The sequence below is a fragment of the Mizuhopecten yessoensis genome, unplaced genomic scaffold (assembly GCF_002113885.1).
Source record: "Mizuhopecten yessoensis strain PY_sf001 unplaced genomic scaffold, ASM211388v2 scaffold11099, whole genome shotgun sequence".
Classification (NCBI taxonomy): domain Eukaryota; kingdom Metazoa; phylum Mollusca; class Bivalvia; order Pectinida; family Pectinidae; genus Mizuhopecten; species Mizuhopecten yessoensis.
This window is the reverse complement of record NW_018408879.1, coordinates 546,028-562,282: the sequence shown is the minus strand read 5'-3', so window position 1 is coordinate 562,282 and position 16,255 is coordinate 546,028. Positions and strand designations below refer to the sequence as shown.

General features: G+C 40.6%; 1 protein-coding gene across 19 annotated transcripts in view; it reads left to right on the top strand.

The window, feature by feature from the left end:
- Window positions 1-2,004: 2,004 nt before the first annotated feature.
- LOC110465731 (androglobin-like) overlaps window positions 2,005-16,255 on the top strand; it is a 78,765-nt gene continuing 64,514 nt past the window's right edge. For 10 of the 19 annotated variants that reach the window (XM_021521760.1, XM_021521750.1, XM_021521757.1 and 7 more), the window contains exon 1: window positions 2,014-3,118. In XM_021521760.1, the coding sequence (XP_021377435.1) occupies window positions 2,778-3,118 (341 nt within the window). In that variant the 5' untranslated portion in view covers window positions 2,014-2,777. Of the gene's footprint in view, window positions 3,119-11,808; window positions 11,990-12,142; window positions 12,254-16,255 lie in introns of those variants that run through there. The other 9 variants (XM_021521758.1, XM_021521748.1, XM_021521763.1 and 6 more) reach the window with 8 other exon arrangements.

The window sequence follows — 16,255 nt, the reverse complement described above, 5'->3', positions numbered from 1 at the left end:
TTGTGGGACGGTTCTTGACATACATGTTAGTAACGTGGGTTGCCATTGTGGGACGTCTATTTACATACATGTTAGTAAAGTGGTTTGCCATTGTGGGACGTTTCTTTACATTTGGGACCGTTTGTTTACATATCGGTACTTTGTTTCATAGTGGACGTTTGTTAACATATATTTGGACCTTCGTTTACATATTGGGACGTTGTTTCATATTGGCACTTTTGTTTTCATATTTGGACGTTTGTTTTCAGACGCTTATTAAAATATCGGGACTTTTGTTTACATATTTGGATGTTTGTTTACAAATTAGGACATCGTTTACATATTCAGACGCTTATTTAAATATTGGTACCTTTGTTTACAAATTTGTACGTTTGTTTACATATCGGGATGCTATTTGGATGTTTGTTTACATCCCTTTTATAATGGGACATTTGTTTACATATTTGCACGTTAACTTACATAATTGAGAATTTGTTTTCATATTGAGACATTTTGTTTATATACCTGGACGATTGTCTATATAATTGAAAGTTTATTCACATATCTGGGCGTTTGCGTACTAATATGTCACAGTCGTTTGTATATTGGGGTCTATTGACAGGTTTGGATAATTTCTTTATTATAACGGGACGTTTGTTTACATATTGAGACGTCTGTAATAGAGCGTCGTACAGCATACTTTTCGGTCGATTTGATAAAAAAAGTCTAATCAATATTGTGAATAATAAATGTTTCGGAAATGTAGTACCAGTTTCTAATGAGACAATTCAAGTCCATGCTTGTGTTTCGATTGGTGTGAAAGTGAATGGCTAGTCCCAGTTTGATATCTTGTACGCGAAGGTGTTTGGTCGCTCACAAACTTGTGTATTGGTCCTGAATTCGAAATTTTCAATTCAAAACTGAACAGAAAAACTTTTCTTTTTTATTATCATTTAAATACTCGTTTATCGGAATGAATATTCCGAGTAATATTTGTACGGAAATATCGGTGTATCTGTATCGATCTGGGCGTTGTATCGGATGGCAGGACTGGTCTATATAACCCACTGAGATACCGGTGTGAACTACCTATCTGCCTATAAAGCATGTATCACAGACACGGGTACAAACAGTAACTATGGAATTAATATTTTTTCACAAGTCACATTTAAATGTCATTAAAACCTATAAATGTGTTTTACAATAGACGGGAAGGCTATCCTCCACACCGCACCTGACAGAGCGAACACGGTATACGCTACAAGGTAAAATCAATTGAATTTCAAACGTGTGAACAAACAATTTTTAGCAATTGATAATGAATGTAAGTTTGTCGATAATATCCGTGTTGAATAATAAAATTAACACTGCCACATGAACTGGAACCAACCTGTAGGTCCGGGGACGTGTCTCGCGCTCTTCTGTCGCGGATCATCAAGGAGATCAGGTGGGTTACCTAAAAGTAAGAAAAAAGTGAGGAATGGGTGTTGGGCCTCCGAGGTATTAGCAAAATGAGAACGAACCCGCGGATGTATATTTACTGATATGTCAATCACCAAGTTTATAGGCTGGTGAGCGAACGCTGTTGTCCTAATTTGTCGGATCTCCGAAACGTTGGACAAACACTTACTACATAATAGCAGTGTTGAAGACTTTTTTAAATCGACCCGGCGTTTAATTGACAAAAACCTATATGTCGTAGATTCTCTTACAGCGTGTTCGATGTCACATAAACATGGAATGCCGATTTAAATGTTCTGTAGCCATCTAAATGTAGAGATAATTAGTGCTGGCTGTCTCTCGGCCTAGCGGTGTCTAATCCGGGTGTGTTAATGGTGCTTTTAGCGAGACCTGGAGAGGTACAGACGAGTCGTAACTCATCGAACAAATCATCGCATACATCGTATCATCGCCTCAGCATTCACGGAAAGTACACGGGTGTATGTCTTGTGACATTTTGGAGCAACTTCACGCAATTGTAAAACCATCTGGTGATACAGGAATCAGTGTATTGATTACAAACTCTGTTTGGGATACTTTGTGTCTCATCTGAACCGAGATTTGGAATGTGTTTTTCTCTTCGCTTTGGATAAATCGGATATATGAATTTAATTCCATATCGCTATTGATTCTGACTTGGACTTGGTCGGAGGGCTAATAGTCCGTATACACACACCAGTTTCTCGGAGGTGTCAAGGAGGTTGGTGACAAAACGGCTTCTGGGATATAATTAGTTAAAACTGCATGAATAAATAATCTAGTAAGTCGCCAAGGTGTGCTGATCATGAGGTATTGAGTTTAGAGGAGTAATCCTTTGTCCAAACAGAATAAAAGTACATCCGATAGTGTATGCCGGAAAGATAGGGACATCTTACATCGTGTCTTGGAGACGTCTGACCATCATGACTGATCACTAGGAGAGTAGAACTTAGGTCGTGTGAAAGTAAATGTTTGCCTCAGCCCGTGTAAACACAGACCTGTCCACTATGTACTCTGTCTTTCAGTAAAATAGCTCCACGAGCGATTCTCCTGATACTCGATGTTGACTTCGGATACAAATAGCTCGTACGGTGCCTTATCTTGTCTAAGAACAAGCTGTGGAATATATGTGGAATGTACATTACTGGTCTAAAGTGTGATTCGGATTCATATCTGGAAATTTCATCGGAAAGTGATTGAAAAATATTGTTTAAGTATGTAGCAATATATGTATACAGGGACTGAAGATTTCGAGAATTTAAGTTCGGTGTACAATAAAGTTCTTTAACGTGTTGTGCATGTAAAAGTTTACCGTTACCATGAGTCGGAGGAATTCATTACTCCCTGGAAATTCCAGCAAAAAGACCGCAGATTATATGAAGAAACGAGTGTCCCTAAAGGATGGGACGTTGAACGGTCCGTCTATGCGTGTGTCCGGGTCCCTGGGGGACATCAGGGAGGGAGATGCGTACTACAGGACGGTACACATCTACCCCTCCCTCACGGACATTCCGGATGAGATCACGGTCACCGTCTCCAAAATCGGGCGGGAACCACGTGCAGGATCGTCCGCTGACAAGGCGGAGTCGAGACGGGGATCGGTCCTTAGTGACCGCACCGGGTCCCCAGGGCCTGTAGAGTCGCCAATGTACGGAGAGAGGTCAGTCAGTACAGCATACTTCTAGCAATACAAGCGTACTAAAGTTATTATTTCCCGCTCAGACACAAAACTAATTATCACTCAATATTGATATTTGAAACCAATAAACTTAACGCTTTAATTGAGAAGTAATGATAAATTGTCTGGTCATTATTATCGCCGTCAGATGACTATAGCTGTTGAACCCCAATACACAATAATCAACCCTCAAAATGGCCACCCGATACCATATAGTGTATAAACAACAATGCTAGGAACGGTATTTCTGAATATAAAATTGTACCTGTCGGGTTACCAAGTATAAATCTGCCAAATATTCACTATAACTTTTTTAATTATGAAACCTTGTAATCTCCAAGGAATTTCAGATATATAATAATGGCTGTAATTACGTTATAATAGCTACAATTATGTTGTCGTGCATATACTCAATAAGTTGTATCTTATTTATTGATCTGTATCAGCCAATCAATTACGTTTCGTCAGGGTTAATATCAATGCAAGTAGGATATTTAATTGGTCTAGCTCGGGTTTAGTGTGACAGGTTGTGTATTGGTGTGTGTGTGTCTAGATGTGAAGCGTCTTAGTGTCCGTCACGTGTGTTTGTCTAGATGTGTAGCGTCTTACTGACCCGTGACGTGTGGGTCTATAGCTGCGTAGCGTCTTACTGACCCGTGACGTATGTGTGTCTAGATATGAAGCGTCTTACTGACACGTGACGTGTGTGTGTCTAGATGTGAAGCGTCGTACTGACCCGTGACGTATGTGTGTCTAGATGTGATGCGTCTTACTAACCCGTGACGTGTGTGTGTCTAGATGTGAAGCGTCTTAATGACCCGTGACGCATGGAGCCAATCGATTTCTCAAATACTTTTAACCTGTTATTCCTTTTTTTAAACTGATAAAAAAAACATTTTATTTTTAAAGTTACATCGTATGATTGCAGTGGCGCAGAGCGACCTGTCTTCGCTGGTAGGGCTCTCCCCAACCCTAAGGTAGCGCACTTTGAGTCACTGCAACCTACATGTTAATAATAATAAGAAGGGTAGTCTCACAATAATCTAATGTCGATATTGATCCCTATTACAAGTGTTTTTTTGTTTTTTTGTTATGTTAAACAAACTATTTTAAGTTCTAGGAAACAGCCAACTGCAAGTATTTTATATATACCAATGAAATTGATTTATATTTTGTACAAGTATTTTATATGTATTAATGAACATAAATGTAATTGTGATATGTGACACTTAAATAAACAAATTGAACTTGAACTTGAACTTGTGTGTCTAGATATGAAGCGTCTTACTGACACGTGACGTGTGTGTGTCTAGATGTGAAGCGTCTTACTAACCCGTGACGTGTGTGTGTCTAGATGTGAAGCGTCTTACTGACCCGTGACGTGTGTGTCTATAGCTGTGTAGCGTCTTACTGACCCGTGACGTGTGTGTGTCTATAGCTGTGTAGCGTCTTACTGACCCGTGACGTGTGTGTGTCTATAGCTGTGAAGCGTCTTACTAACCCGTGACGTGTATGTCTATAGCTGTGTAGCGTCTTACTGACCCGTGACGTGTGTGTGTCTATAGCTGTGTAGCGTCTTACTGACCCGTGACGTGTGTGTGTCTAGATGTGAAGCATCTTACTGACCCGTGACGTGTGTGTCTATAGCTGTTTAACGTCTTACTGACCCGTGACGTGTGTGTGTCTAGATGTGAAGCGTCTTACTAAGCCGTGACGTGTATGTCTAGATGTGAGAGTCTTAGTGTCCTGTGATATGTGTGTGTCTAGATGTGTTTATAGTGTCTTATTAACCCGTGCCGTGTAAGTGTCTATTTATGAATCGTCATAGTGCCCACGACATGTGTGTGTGTGTAGTTATGAAGGGTCATAGTGCCTCATCACATGTGCGGTGTGTCTACTTGTGAAGTGTCTAAAAAGTCTCATGACATGTTGTATGTGTTTATAGCTGTGAAGCGGCTTAGAGTCCAGTGACTTGACGTGTGTGTCTAGCTGTGAAGCGTCTTAGTGTCCAGTGACTTGACGTGTGTGTCTAGCTGTGAAGCGTCTTAGTGCCCTTGATATGTTGTGAAAAGCCCTAGTACCATGTGACAATATTTAATATAGGGGAACAGCGGTAACATTTTGAGAAAAAATATTCGGTACAAATAACACCGATGAAAACGATAGAAACAGTGATACCTACAAATAACACCGGTAACGTAGCTTTTGTTATAATGCTATAAATAGGTAATAATGCTCGGTTACGGCATTAAACACTAATTAGTTTACCTGAACGGGACTGTATACAATCTGACAATCCTTAGGGGCAAGATCAAATCAAAGCAGAACCACTTATATACTCGAGAGCCGACGTTACCTTGACGGAGTAATAAAAAGAAATATATAAACGCACTTAATATATAAAATGTGAGGTTTTAAAGATACAATCTTAAGAAATATCTTCAAGAACAAATACTATGCATTGAAAGTCATTGAAGAGTAATGCGTGTTGTAAGGATAGGGTGCTGCTCGACAGAGGGAGGGCTGGTACGTATATTGAGGCAATTTAACACACGCTGGTATCCATTAACATAATATCCAGTTCTACTGGAACTGACACTTCTACAATATAAGTCGTTATAATGAATACTTGATGTTTGATTACATTGATGTGAGACCCTTAGTGGTGGGTTGGACGTCTCTGGTTGGTATACGTTTGACAGGGGGAATCAGGTGAAGTGAGGATGCTCATCGAGTATAGAGCGGGGGTAGAGGACTGAGAGTAGTGGTTGGTATATATCGGTGTGTGGTGAGTAAGGGTCCGGTATAGCTCGGTGTGTGGTGAGTAGGGGTCCGGTATTGCTAGGTGTGTGGTGAGTAAGGTTCCGGTATATATCTGTGTGGTGAGTAAGGGTTCGGTATATCTCGGTGTGTAATGAGTTAGGGTATCGGTGTNGGTGAGTTAGGGTCCGGTATAGCTCGGTGTGTGGTGAGTAAGGGTCCGGTATCGGTGTGTGGTGAGTAGGGGTCCGGTATATATCGGTGTGTGTAGAGTAGGGGTCCGGTATAGCTCGGTGTGTGGTGAGTAGGGGTCCGGTATAGCTCAGTGTGTGGTGAGTAGGGGTCCGGTATAGCTAGGTGTGTGGTGAGTAAGGTTCCGGTATATATCGGTGTGTGGTGAGTAAGGATCCGGTATTGCTCGGTGTGTGGTGAGTAGGGGTCCGGTATCGGTGTGTGGTGAGTTAGGGTCCGGTATATCTCGGTGTGTGATGAGTTAGGGTATCGGATTGTGGTGAGTTAGGGTCCGGTGTAGCTCGGTGTGTGGTGAGTTAGGGTATCGGTGTGTGGTGAGTTAGGGTCCGGTATAGCTCGGTGTGTGGTGAGTAAGGGTCCGGTATCGGTGTGTGGTGAGTAGGGGTCCGGTATATATCGGTGTGTGTAGAGTAGGGGTCCGGTATAGCTCGGTGTGTGGTGAGTAGGGGTCCGGTATAGCTAGGTGTGTGGTGAGTAAGGGTCCGGTGTAGCTCGGTGTGTGGTGAGTAGGGGTCCGGTATAGCTCGGTGTGTGGTGAGTAGTGGTCCGGTATAGCTCGGTGTGTGGTGAGTAAGGTTCCGGTATATATCGGTGTGTGGTGAGTTAGGGTCCGGTATATCTCGGGGTGTGATGAGTTAGGGTATCGGATTGTGGTGAGTTAGGGTCCGGTGTAGCTCGGTGTGTGGTGAGGTTGGGTATCGGTGTGTGGTGAGTTAGGGGACCAGTGTGCGGTTAGTTAGAGTATCGGTGTGTGGTAAGGTTAGGATATCGGTTTGTGGTTTGTTAGAGTATCGGTGTGTGGTGAGTTGGGGTATCGGTGTGTGGTGAGTTAGGGGATCGGTGTGTGGTGAGTTAGGGTACCAGGGTGCGGTTAGTTAGAGTATCGGTGTGTGGTAAGTTAGGATATCGGTGTGTGGTTAGTTAGAGGATCGGTGTGTGGTTAGTTAGGATATCGGTGTGTGGTTAGATAGAGTATCGGTGTATGGTGAGTTAGGATATCGGTGTGTGGTGAGTTAGGATGTCGGTGTGTGGTGAGTTAGGGTATTGGTGTGTGGTGAGTTAGGGTATCGGGGTGTGGTGAGTTAGAGTATCGGTGTGTGGTGAGATAGGGTATCGGTGTGTGGTGAGTTATGGTAACAGTGTGAGGTTAGTTAGAGTATCGGTGTGTGGTAAGGTTAGGATATCGGTTTGTGGTTAGTTAGAGTATCGGTGTGTGGTGAGATAGGGTATCGGTGTGTGGTGAGTTATGGTAACAGTGTGAGGTTAGTTAGAGTATCGGTGTGTGGTGAGATAGGGTATCGGTGTGTGGTGAGTTAGGTTACCAGTGTGCGGTTAGTTAGAGTATCTGTGTGTGGTGAGTTAGGGTATCGGTGGTTGGTTAGTTAGAGTATCGGTGTGTGGTAAGGTTAGGATATCGGTTTGTGGTTTGTTAGAGTATCGGTGTGTGGTGAGTCAGGGTATCGATGTGTGGTGAGTTAGAGTATCGGTGTGTGGGGAGTTAGGGGATCGGTGTGTGGTGAGTTAGGGTATCGGGGTGTGGTGAGTTAGAGTATCGGTGTGTGGTGAGTCAGGGTATCGATGTGTGGTGAGTTAGAGTATCGGTGTGTGGGGAGTTAGGATATCGGTGTGTGGTTAGATAGAGTATCGGTGTATGGTGAGTTAGGATATCGGCGTGTGGTTAGTTAGAGTATCGGTGTATGGAGAGTTAGGATATCGGTGTGTGGTTAGTTAGAGGATCGGTGTGTGGTTAGTTAGGATATCGGTGTGTGGTGAGTTAGGATATGGTGAGTTAGGGTACCAGTGTGCGGTTAGTTAGAGTATCGGTGTGTGGTAAGGTTAGGATATCGGTTTGTGGTTAGTTAGAGTATCGGTGTGTGGTGAGTTAGAGTATCGGTGTGTGGTAAGGTTAGGATATCGGTTTGAGGTTAGTTAGAGTATCGGTGTGGGGTAAGGTTAGGATATCGGTTTGTGGTTTGTTAGAGTATCGGTGTGTGGTGAGTTAGAGTATCGGTGTGTGGTTAGTTAGAGTATCGGTGTGTGGTTAGTGCGGATATCGGTGTGTGGTTAGTTAGAGTATCGGTGTGTGGTTAGTTAGAGTATCGGGGTGGGGTTAGTTAGGATATCGGGGTGTGGTTAGTTAGGATATCGGCGTGTGGTTAGTAAGAGTATCGGTGTGTGGGGAGTTAGGGTATCGGTGTGTGGAGAGTTAGGATATCTGTGTGTGGTTAGTTAGAGTATCTGTGTGTGGTGAGTTAGGTTATCGGTGTGTGGTGAGTTAGCGTACCAGTGTGTGGTGAGTTAGGGAACCAGGGTGCGGTACTGAATGTCGGTTAATAGTTCTGTGATATAGTTTGAAAAAGGATATCTTTCACCTCTACGTAAAATACGAAATAACATTTGGATAGACATTTTGAACAAGAGTTATCAAAATCATGTTATGATGCATTAATTAATTGAGGTTAATGCCAAAAGACCAAACTGTAAACGGGGTTTATCAAGTTATGAGTTAACATTGGGAATACTACTTGTAAACGTCTTCTAATTGTTGTTTATACTGACATATTGTCGATACTTTTCATATGTGAGTTAGGATATCGGTGTGAGGTTAGTTAGAGTATCGGTGTTTGGTGAGTTAGGATATCGGTGTCTGGTTAGTTAGGATATCGGTGGGTGGTTAGTTAGAGTATCGGTCTGTGGTGAGTTAGGGTACGAGTGTGCGGTTTGTTAGAGTATCGGTGTGTGGTCCCTTAGAGTATCGGTGTGTGGTTAGTCAGGATATCGGTGTGTGGTTAGTGGTGAGTTAGGGTATCGGTATGTGGTGAGTTAGGATATCGGCGTGTGGTGAGTTAGGGTATCGGCGTGTGGTGAGTTAGGGTATCGGTATGTGGTGAGTTAGGATATCGGATTGTGGTTAGTTAGAGGATCGGTGTGTGGTGAGTTAGGGGACCAGTGTGCGGTTAGTTAGGGTATCGGTGTGTGGAGAGTTAGGATATCTGTGTGTGGTTAGTTAGGATATCGGCGTGTGGTGAGTTAGGGTACCAGGGTGTGGTGAGTTAGGGTACCAGGGTGTGGTGAGTTAGGGTACCAGTATGCGGTTAGTTAGAGTATCGGTGAGTGGTGGGTTAGGGTATCGGTGTGTGGTAAGTTAGCGTACCGGTGTGTGGTGAGTTAGGATGTCGGTGTGTGGTGAGTTAGGGTGCCAGTGTGTGGTTAGTTAGAGTATAGGCGTGTGGTGAGTTAGGATATCGGATTGTGGTTAGTTAGAGGATCGGTGTGTGGTTAGTTAGAGGATTGGTGTGTGGTGAGTTAGGATAGCGGTGTGTGGTTAGTTAGAGTATCGGCGTGTGGTTAGTTAGAGTATCGTTGTGTGGTGAGTAAGGATATCGGTGTTTGGTTAGTTAGAGTATCGGTGTATGGTGAGTTAGGATATCGGTGTGTGTTTAGTTAGAGTATCGGTGTGTGCTGATTTAGGGTATCGGTGTGTGGTGGGTTAGGGTACCAGTGTGCGGTTAGTTAGAGCATCGGTGTGTGGTTAGTTAGGCTATCGGTGTGTTGTTAGTTAGGATATCGGTGTGCGGTTAGTTAGAGTATCGGTGAGTGGTGGGTTAGGGTATCGGTGTGTGGTGAGGTAGGGTACCAGTGTGCGGGTAGTTAGAGTATCGGTGTGTGCTGATTTAGGGTATCGGTGTGTGGTGGGTTAGGGTACCAGTGTGCGGTTAGTTAGAGCATCGGTGTGTGGTGAGTTAGGGGACCAGTGTGCGGTTAGTTAGGGTATCGGTGTGTGGAGAGTTAGGATATCTGTGTGTGGTTAGTTAGGATATCAGTGTGTGGTGAGTTAGGGTACTAGTGTGTGGTTAGTTAAAGTATCGGTGTGTGGTGAGTTCGGATATCGGTGTGTGGTGAGTTAGGGTACCAGTGTGTGGTGAGTTAGGGTACCAGTGTGCGGTACTGAATGTCGGTTAATAGTTCTGTGATATAGTTTGAAAAAGGATATCTTTCACCTCTACGTAAAATACGAAATAACATTTGGATAGACATTTTGAACAAGAGTTATCAAAATCATGTTATGATGCATTAATTAATTGAGGTTAATGCCAAAAGACCAAACTGTAAACGGGGTTTATCAAGTTATGAGTTAACATTGGGAATACTACTTGTAAACGTCTTCTAATTGTTGTTTATACTGACATATTGTCGATACTTTTCATATTCAACTAGTAAAGCCTTAATTTGTATTACCAACAGATCGTTGAGTCAATATCTCATATAACGGTAGGCGCCTACTCTTACATTGAATCTGGACGCTATAGGGGATTCCGAGAGGTTTCTGCTCAGCTTGTCACAGAAAAAAGCCGAATATATTTTGCACTTTTTTGTCCTGCATATTCTGACTGGGACACATTAAGTAATAGTTACTACCGATGTCCCAGTGTGTATTTTTGATTGTCATGTAAAAGTGTTAAAACATTTAGTAAATTGGGTAAATATTTACGGTATTCGGTAATATTGGTAAAGTATATGTCTTGATGCTATACCGTATAATAAATGCCTGTAATGAATTGTCTCTCACCATCTTAAACATTGTAATAAGATTCTTGTATTAGGTACATATATTTCACCTTTACGCTGTTCAGCTAAGTTTCATTTTAGGGGAAACGCACTTGAACTTGAGTTTAGGTGATTTGGGTGGGTCGTACAGAGATACTAACAAGTTTTAACTCTCATGCATGCAGAGATATTGCATGTATTAAATGCGCGGCTACCAAGTTCACATTCCTTCTGTCTGAACAAAAGCTTAAGGGATAGGTTTCCTCGCAGGCGCCATTTTTTTAAACAGCGTAAATGAAACTAGGGTCTGAGCCGTTTAAAATACATTTTTATTGTGTTAGTTTAACCACTGAATTCATCAGCAGTAGTTGAAAATGTTGCATGGCTATTCGTTCTAAGCTAGGTTACATACGATTGTAAAATATTAAATATATGGACACGTTTACAATAAAATATTTTAAAATATTTTTGAAAAATGATCTATTTTAGATTCTGATCTGATTGGTATTTTACGCTATAAATCACAAAAATTATAACACAACACACAATTAAGTGCTTATACGTTAAGTTATTTTTATAATACTAAATCCATTTTAAGATGATCACATATTGAAACGATCGACATGGTTGCATTTTCTTTTTCAATAAATTCATTTTTTCTGACTTCCTTTTTTGTCCCGTTTTGATGAAATTCGGCATACAGTTAGAAAGTTATCCAGCACTTTAATTCTGACAGTAAATATTTGTAAATCACGAATTCATTATCTAATTCCGTGGTAAAATTATGCGTTTCTTAGAATTTTAAACATTATAAGATAGGCCTAATTGTCCAAAAAAAAAATTGCGACAAAAGTGAACTATTGTTAGCAATCATTGTCATAACTCATTTTGCTGTGAATTAGCAGATAATCGACATTAATTTGTTACAGGCGATTGTATTATGAACATTCAAATAAATGTACAACCATCCCTACTGAATCCTAATAAAAGCTTGCCCATAAACCTTCAACTGTGAAAAGCATACGTTCGTCAGTAATGCACATTTCATAATGCGCTTAGATTAATGATTACTCCCTCAGTGTAGGACACCGCGCCCCCTTGTGTTTGTTTTGAAGTACAGACGCATGCTCTTGTTGACACCTGCGGATCCTTCGTGACAACCAACTCAGTGTCTCGTATACCAATTAGGTGTCATAAATGTATTAATTTTATTGTTAGTTCGTCTTAAATGGCATCAAAAGCATCAAAGAAGGGTCCTTCGACAAATCGTGTTAATTCTGCAACGCCGAGAGAGTAAGTTGCACATAGCGAATAGTGTCGTTAGTTACAAAATGGCTGACTCCGGTCAGGTACTTTCACATTCAAACACGATGATTATATGCATGTATTTATACGTTCATTTTCAGTCAATATTAATGACCACATTTGTATAAATTTTCATCGCAGATCCTGAAATCATTTCACAACAATGTCGCAAGGCAAAAATAGTCAACCTAATGCACAAAATGTAGGTCAGAAAGAGAGGGATAAGTCTGGCTCCAGACAGAGCGGTCCGAGGTAATCGTATTTGACGTGGTGATTGGGAACGTGTGCGCTGATTTGATCCCGGTGTAGGGGTTTGATATTACAGACAAAGTTGTAAGACATATAATATATATTGTGCGATTAGCTCTCAATTCACACTTTAAGCCATTTATTTTAGCCCCCCACCAACATGAAATAACCCCACTCGCCAATCGAACACACTGTCTACTGTTACACTTTGATTACAATCCTCGTTCAAAAGTATTAAAATTGCAGTTACACATAAGATTTATGAGTGTTGGACTTTTACAGATGGTGCTCACTGCTGTATTCTACCTACCCATATTATTCTAATCATATATCTTGTGTAAAGTCTATATCAGATATATTCATATCGATATATACATATTTATATATAATGTTTACTAATTACGGTAAGTCTCCTGCTCAGATTATGAAGATTTGTAGGCTAAAGATGAAATGTGTAAGGTGATATAAATAATAATATGCTTCGTCCAACATCCTTCAACAACTTTTCCATGCATGGGTGTACAATTCCCAAAAAATATTTGTTTTACCAAGCCAACCTCTATTTTCACAGAAAAAGTTTGCCTAGCCCCACTGTCTTCTTATGAGACTTGCAGTTGGAAGATTATTAGACCCCTATAGGCCTGTATTTAATTTTTTTTTATCCCTATAACTCCAGATCTACTGACATAAAGTCTACTAGCCCTGGGTGAGTGGAATTGTTCACCCCTGAGTAGTCCGAATTATTCTGACGTTTTATCGACTTTTTTATATCGGTCTGTCCTCGATTAATCGACGACAGACCTATATAAAAAAAGTCGATAAAATGTCAGAATAATTCGGACTAACCCCTGAGATGTATGAAATCATCCATCATTTGATTGGGCACTATTTCATACAAAATTTCACTTCAGTTATTATCATACTTGTATGTGATCAAAACATATCTTGCTTACTGTAATCATAATCTTTGATCGTTGATAAAAAGCTAGGGTCTCACAAATTTTTGTAACAAAAACATCATGTATGATGGTGATTTGTACAATTACATGTAGCTTACTCACAGATCATTCAAATTTTGATTGAAATAGATTAATACATAACTTATTGATGTGGTGTGGGAGGCTTTAGAATGTGGCGGCCATTGATCACTAATGTTTATGTATGTAACCGGTATTCAATGTCTTTGTACAAACTGGAGAAGTAGCCATGTTTGCGCCATGATATTCAGTGTTTTCTCCACATTTGAGTGTGTGTGTGGGGGGATGCACATAATCTTCACAAGAGAAGTCTGTCACTGTGTTACAAGTTTAGTTTCAATTTTTATAATAAAAAATCCCCACATTTTCAGTTTCAAATAGATGTGTTTAATAATTGCACACATAATTGTATATTTGACTGGTATATAATATAATTGTATGCGCAGTATTAATATTGGCATTGATACAGAGGAAGTTGGCAGTACCATGGCTGTAAAGTGTGCATATATGTGCTACATTTTATTTTAGTTAGATCTGTATTGCTTGTTTGTTTTGTTAAATTTTGTATACTGTATATTATGAGAGGAAATTGATTAACAATCTGAATTTGTCACCTACAACCTCCCGACAAAGGGTCCTGTTTCTTTTCCACTTGAACATTTTCTTGATGTTGATCTTGATTCACAAAGTAGACAGTACTGTCCTCTTATTAAAACATGTAGGATTTGCTGATTTGACTCCTTGTCCTGGTACAGACGGCAGCTTGCTCATTACCAAACCCTGTCGTCATGCATATTGAAAAATAAAGATTGTTTAAAAAAAAAAAAATGAAGCTTATTACAACCGAGTTAACAAACTGAAGGTTGCTTCTGATGTTAATTTTCTGTTTGTCTTCATTTGAATGAGAGAATTTATCATTTTAAATGAGAGAAGAACATAAGCATTTAACTATTAGTTTACAAAAAAAAGTTATGAATAAGTTCGACTCTGAACTGCTGTCAACCAATCCTGGGTTATTGGACTATTCCTGATGACCCAGAAACATTGATGCATAAAAGTAACCAACAACACTGATCATTGTAACATACAATTTCTGCCATACCAGATAATTGTCCGGGGAAAACCTTATAGTTTGTATTCTATCATCTGGTACCTGACACTTACCATGTGGCCAGGCAGTACTGTACACTGTTCAGATTCCTCTACTCTGGTACTTGACACTTACCATGTGTCCAGGCAGTACTGTACACTGTTCAGATTCCTCTACTCTGGTACCTGACACTTACCATGTGTCCAGGCAGTACTGTACACTGTTTAGATTCTTCTACTCTGGTACTTGACACTTACTATGTGTCCAGGCAGTACTGTACACTGTTTAGATTCATGTCCTCTGGGACCTGACACTTACCATTTGTCCAGGCAGTACTGTACACTGTTTAGATTCCTGTCCTTTGGTACCTGGCACTTACCATATGTCCAGGCAGTACTGTACACTGTTTAGATTCCTCTACTCTGGGACCTGACACTTACCATATGTCCAGGCAGTACTGTACCTGTTTAAATTCCTCTCCTCTGGGACCTGACACAGGCAGTACTGTACATTATTTAGATTCTTCTACTCTGGTACCTGACATTTACCTTGTATCCAGGTAGTACTGTACACTGTTAAGATTCCTCTACTCTGGTACCTGACACTTACTATATGTCCAGGCAGTACTGTACACTGTTTAGATTCCTCTACTCTGGTACCTGACACTTACCATGTGTCCAGGCAGTACTGTACAATTTAGATTCCTCTACTCTGGTACCTGACACTTACCATGTGTCCTGGCAGTACTGTACACTGTTTAGACTCCTCTCCTCTGTACCAGTCATCATTAGTAGTGTTGCTAACAGCTAGAGTACTTACTCTTGGTTCCAATCCTGTGATGCTCCCTCTGTGTATATATCATTAAGGTTAAGGTTGCAGTAAGTATTCTGACTAAAGAAAACAATTGAAAAACTCAGGTACATCAAATAACGTCAGTGTGGAAGTAGCCAACATCGTTGCTTTTATTAACACCACTTCCAGCATTAAGTTTTCATAGAACATTACCTGTTCACAGACATATACGACTTCATATACATACTAGTCATTGTGGAGACTTTGGGATGTTCCTTTGTTTAATTTCTCTTTCTAGCTATGAGAATTGTCCTTTATGGTGTAGACATGAATTATTCTACAGAACTTTGTGTGTGAAGTGTGTTTTCCATTCACCTTGGTGGACTGACATGACAGTAGGAGGCCGTGTTATGAGGCTTGTTGTCCACTACCTGGACAGGTGGCATGGTAACACAGTGACTATAGCGCTAGCTGGGTTGTTAACATAATTCACCACCAGGTTTATGACCTGTTGAGTATCGGGGCAGATGTAAGGTACCCAACGGAACCACTACCAGGTATGACACCTATTCTGTCCTGCCTTATATGGTATTGGTCACATCACCATCTGCTTGTGGTCACTGATATACTTGGGTGTGATTGAAGACCAGCTGTCCATGATGGACTTCTCTGTCCACAGGAGCCTAGCCATTGGTCAAGTATCCAGGTACAAAATCACAGTCTCTCATTATCACCGTTACATTCTTGATACTTAACATAAGTTGCTTTGGAACTTTTTATTAATTGGATGGATACTTAGTACAATTGCTCTAGTTTCCTCAGAACTATTTGTTAGTTCCATGGCTACCACTTAACAACTAGTTTCATCAGAACTATTTATTTATTGAATGGATACTACATAATGGTTCTAGTTTGATATGTCATTGACATTATAACTGCATGCTATATCAATATTTATTTGATTTTTATTTGTTTTTATTTTCTTATCCCTTCAGCAATAAAAACCATCGTGTGTCAAAAAGCTGTAAAAATCTATACATATATTATTATAAAGATTAGCTGATAATACTTAAATCAATTTATTGTAACAGTGCTAGCTAGGGGTCCTTACAGGTAAAACTTGTGTTGATGATAATATTGATTTTT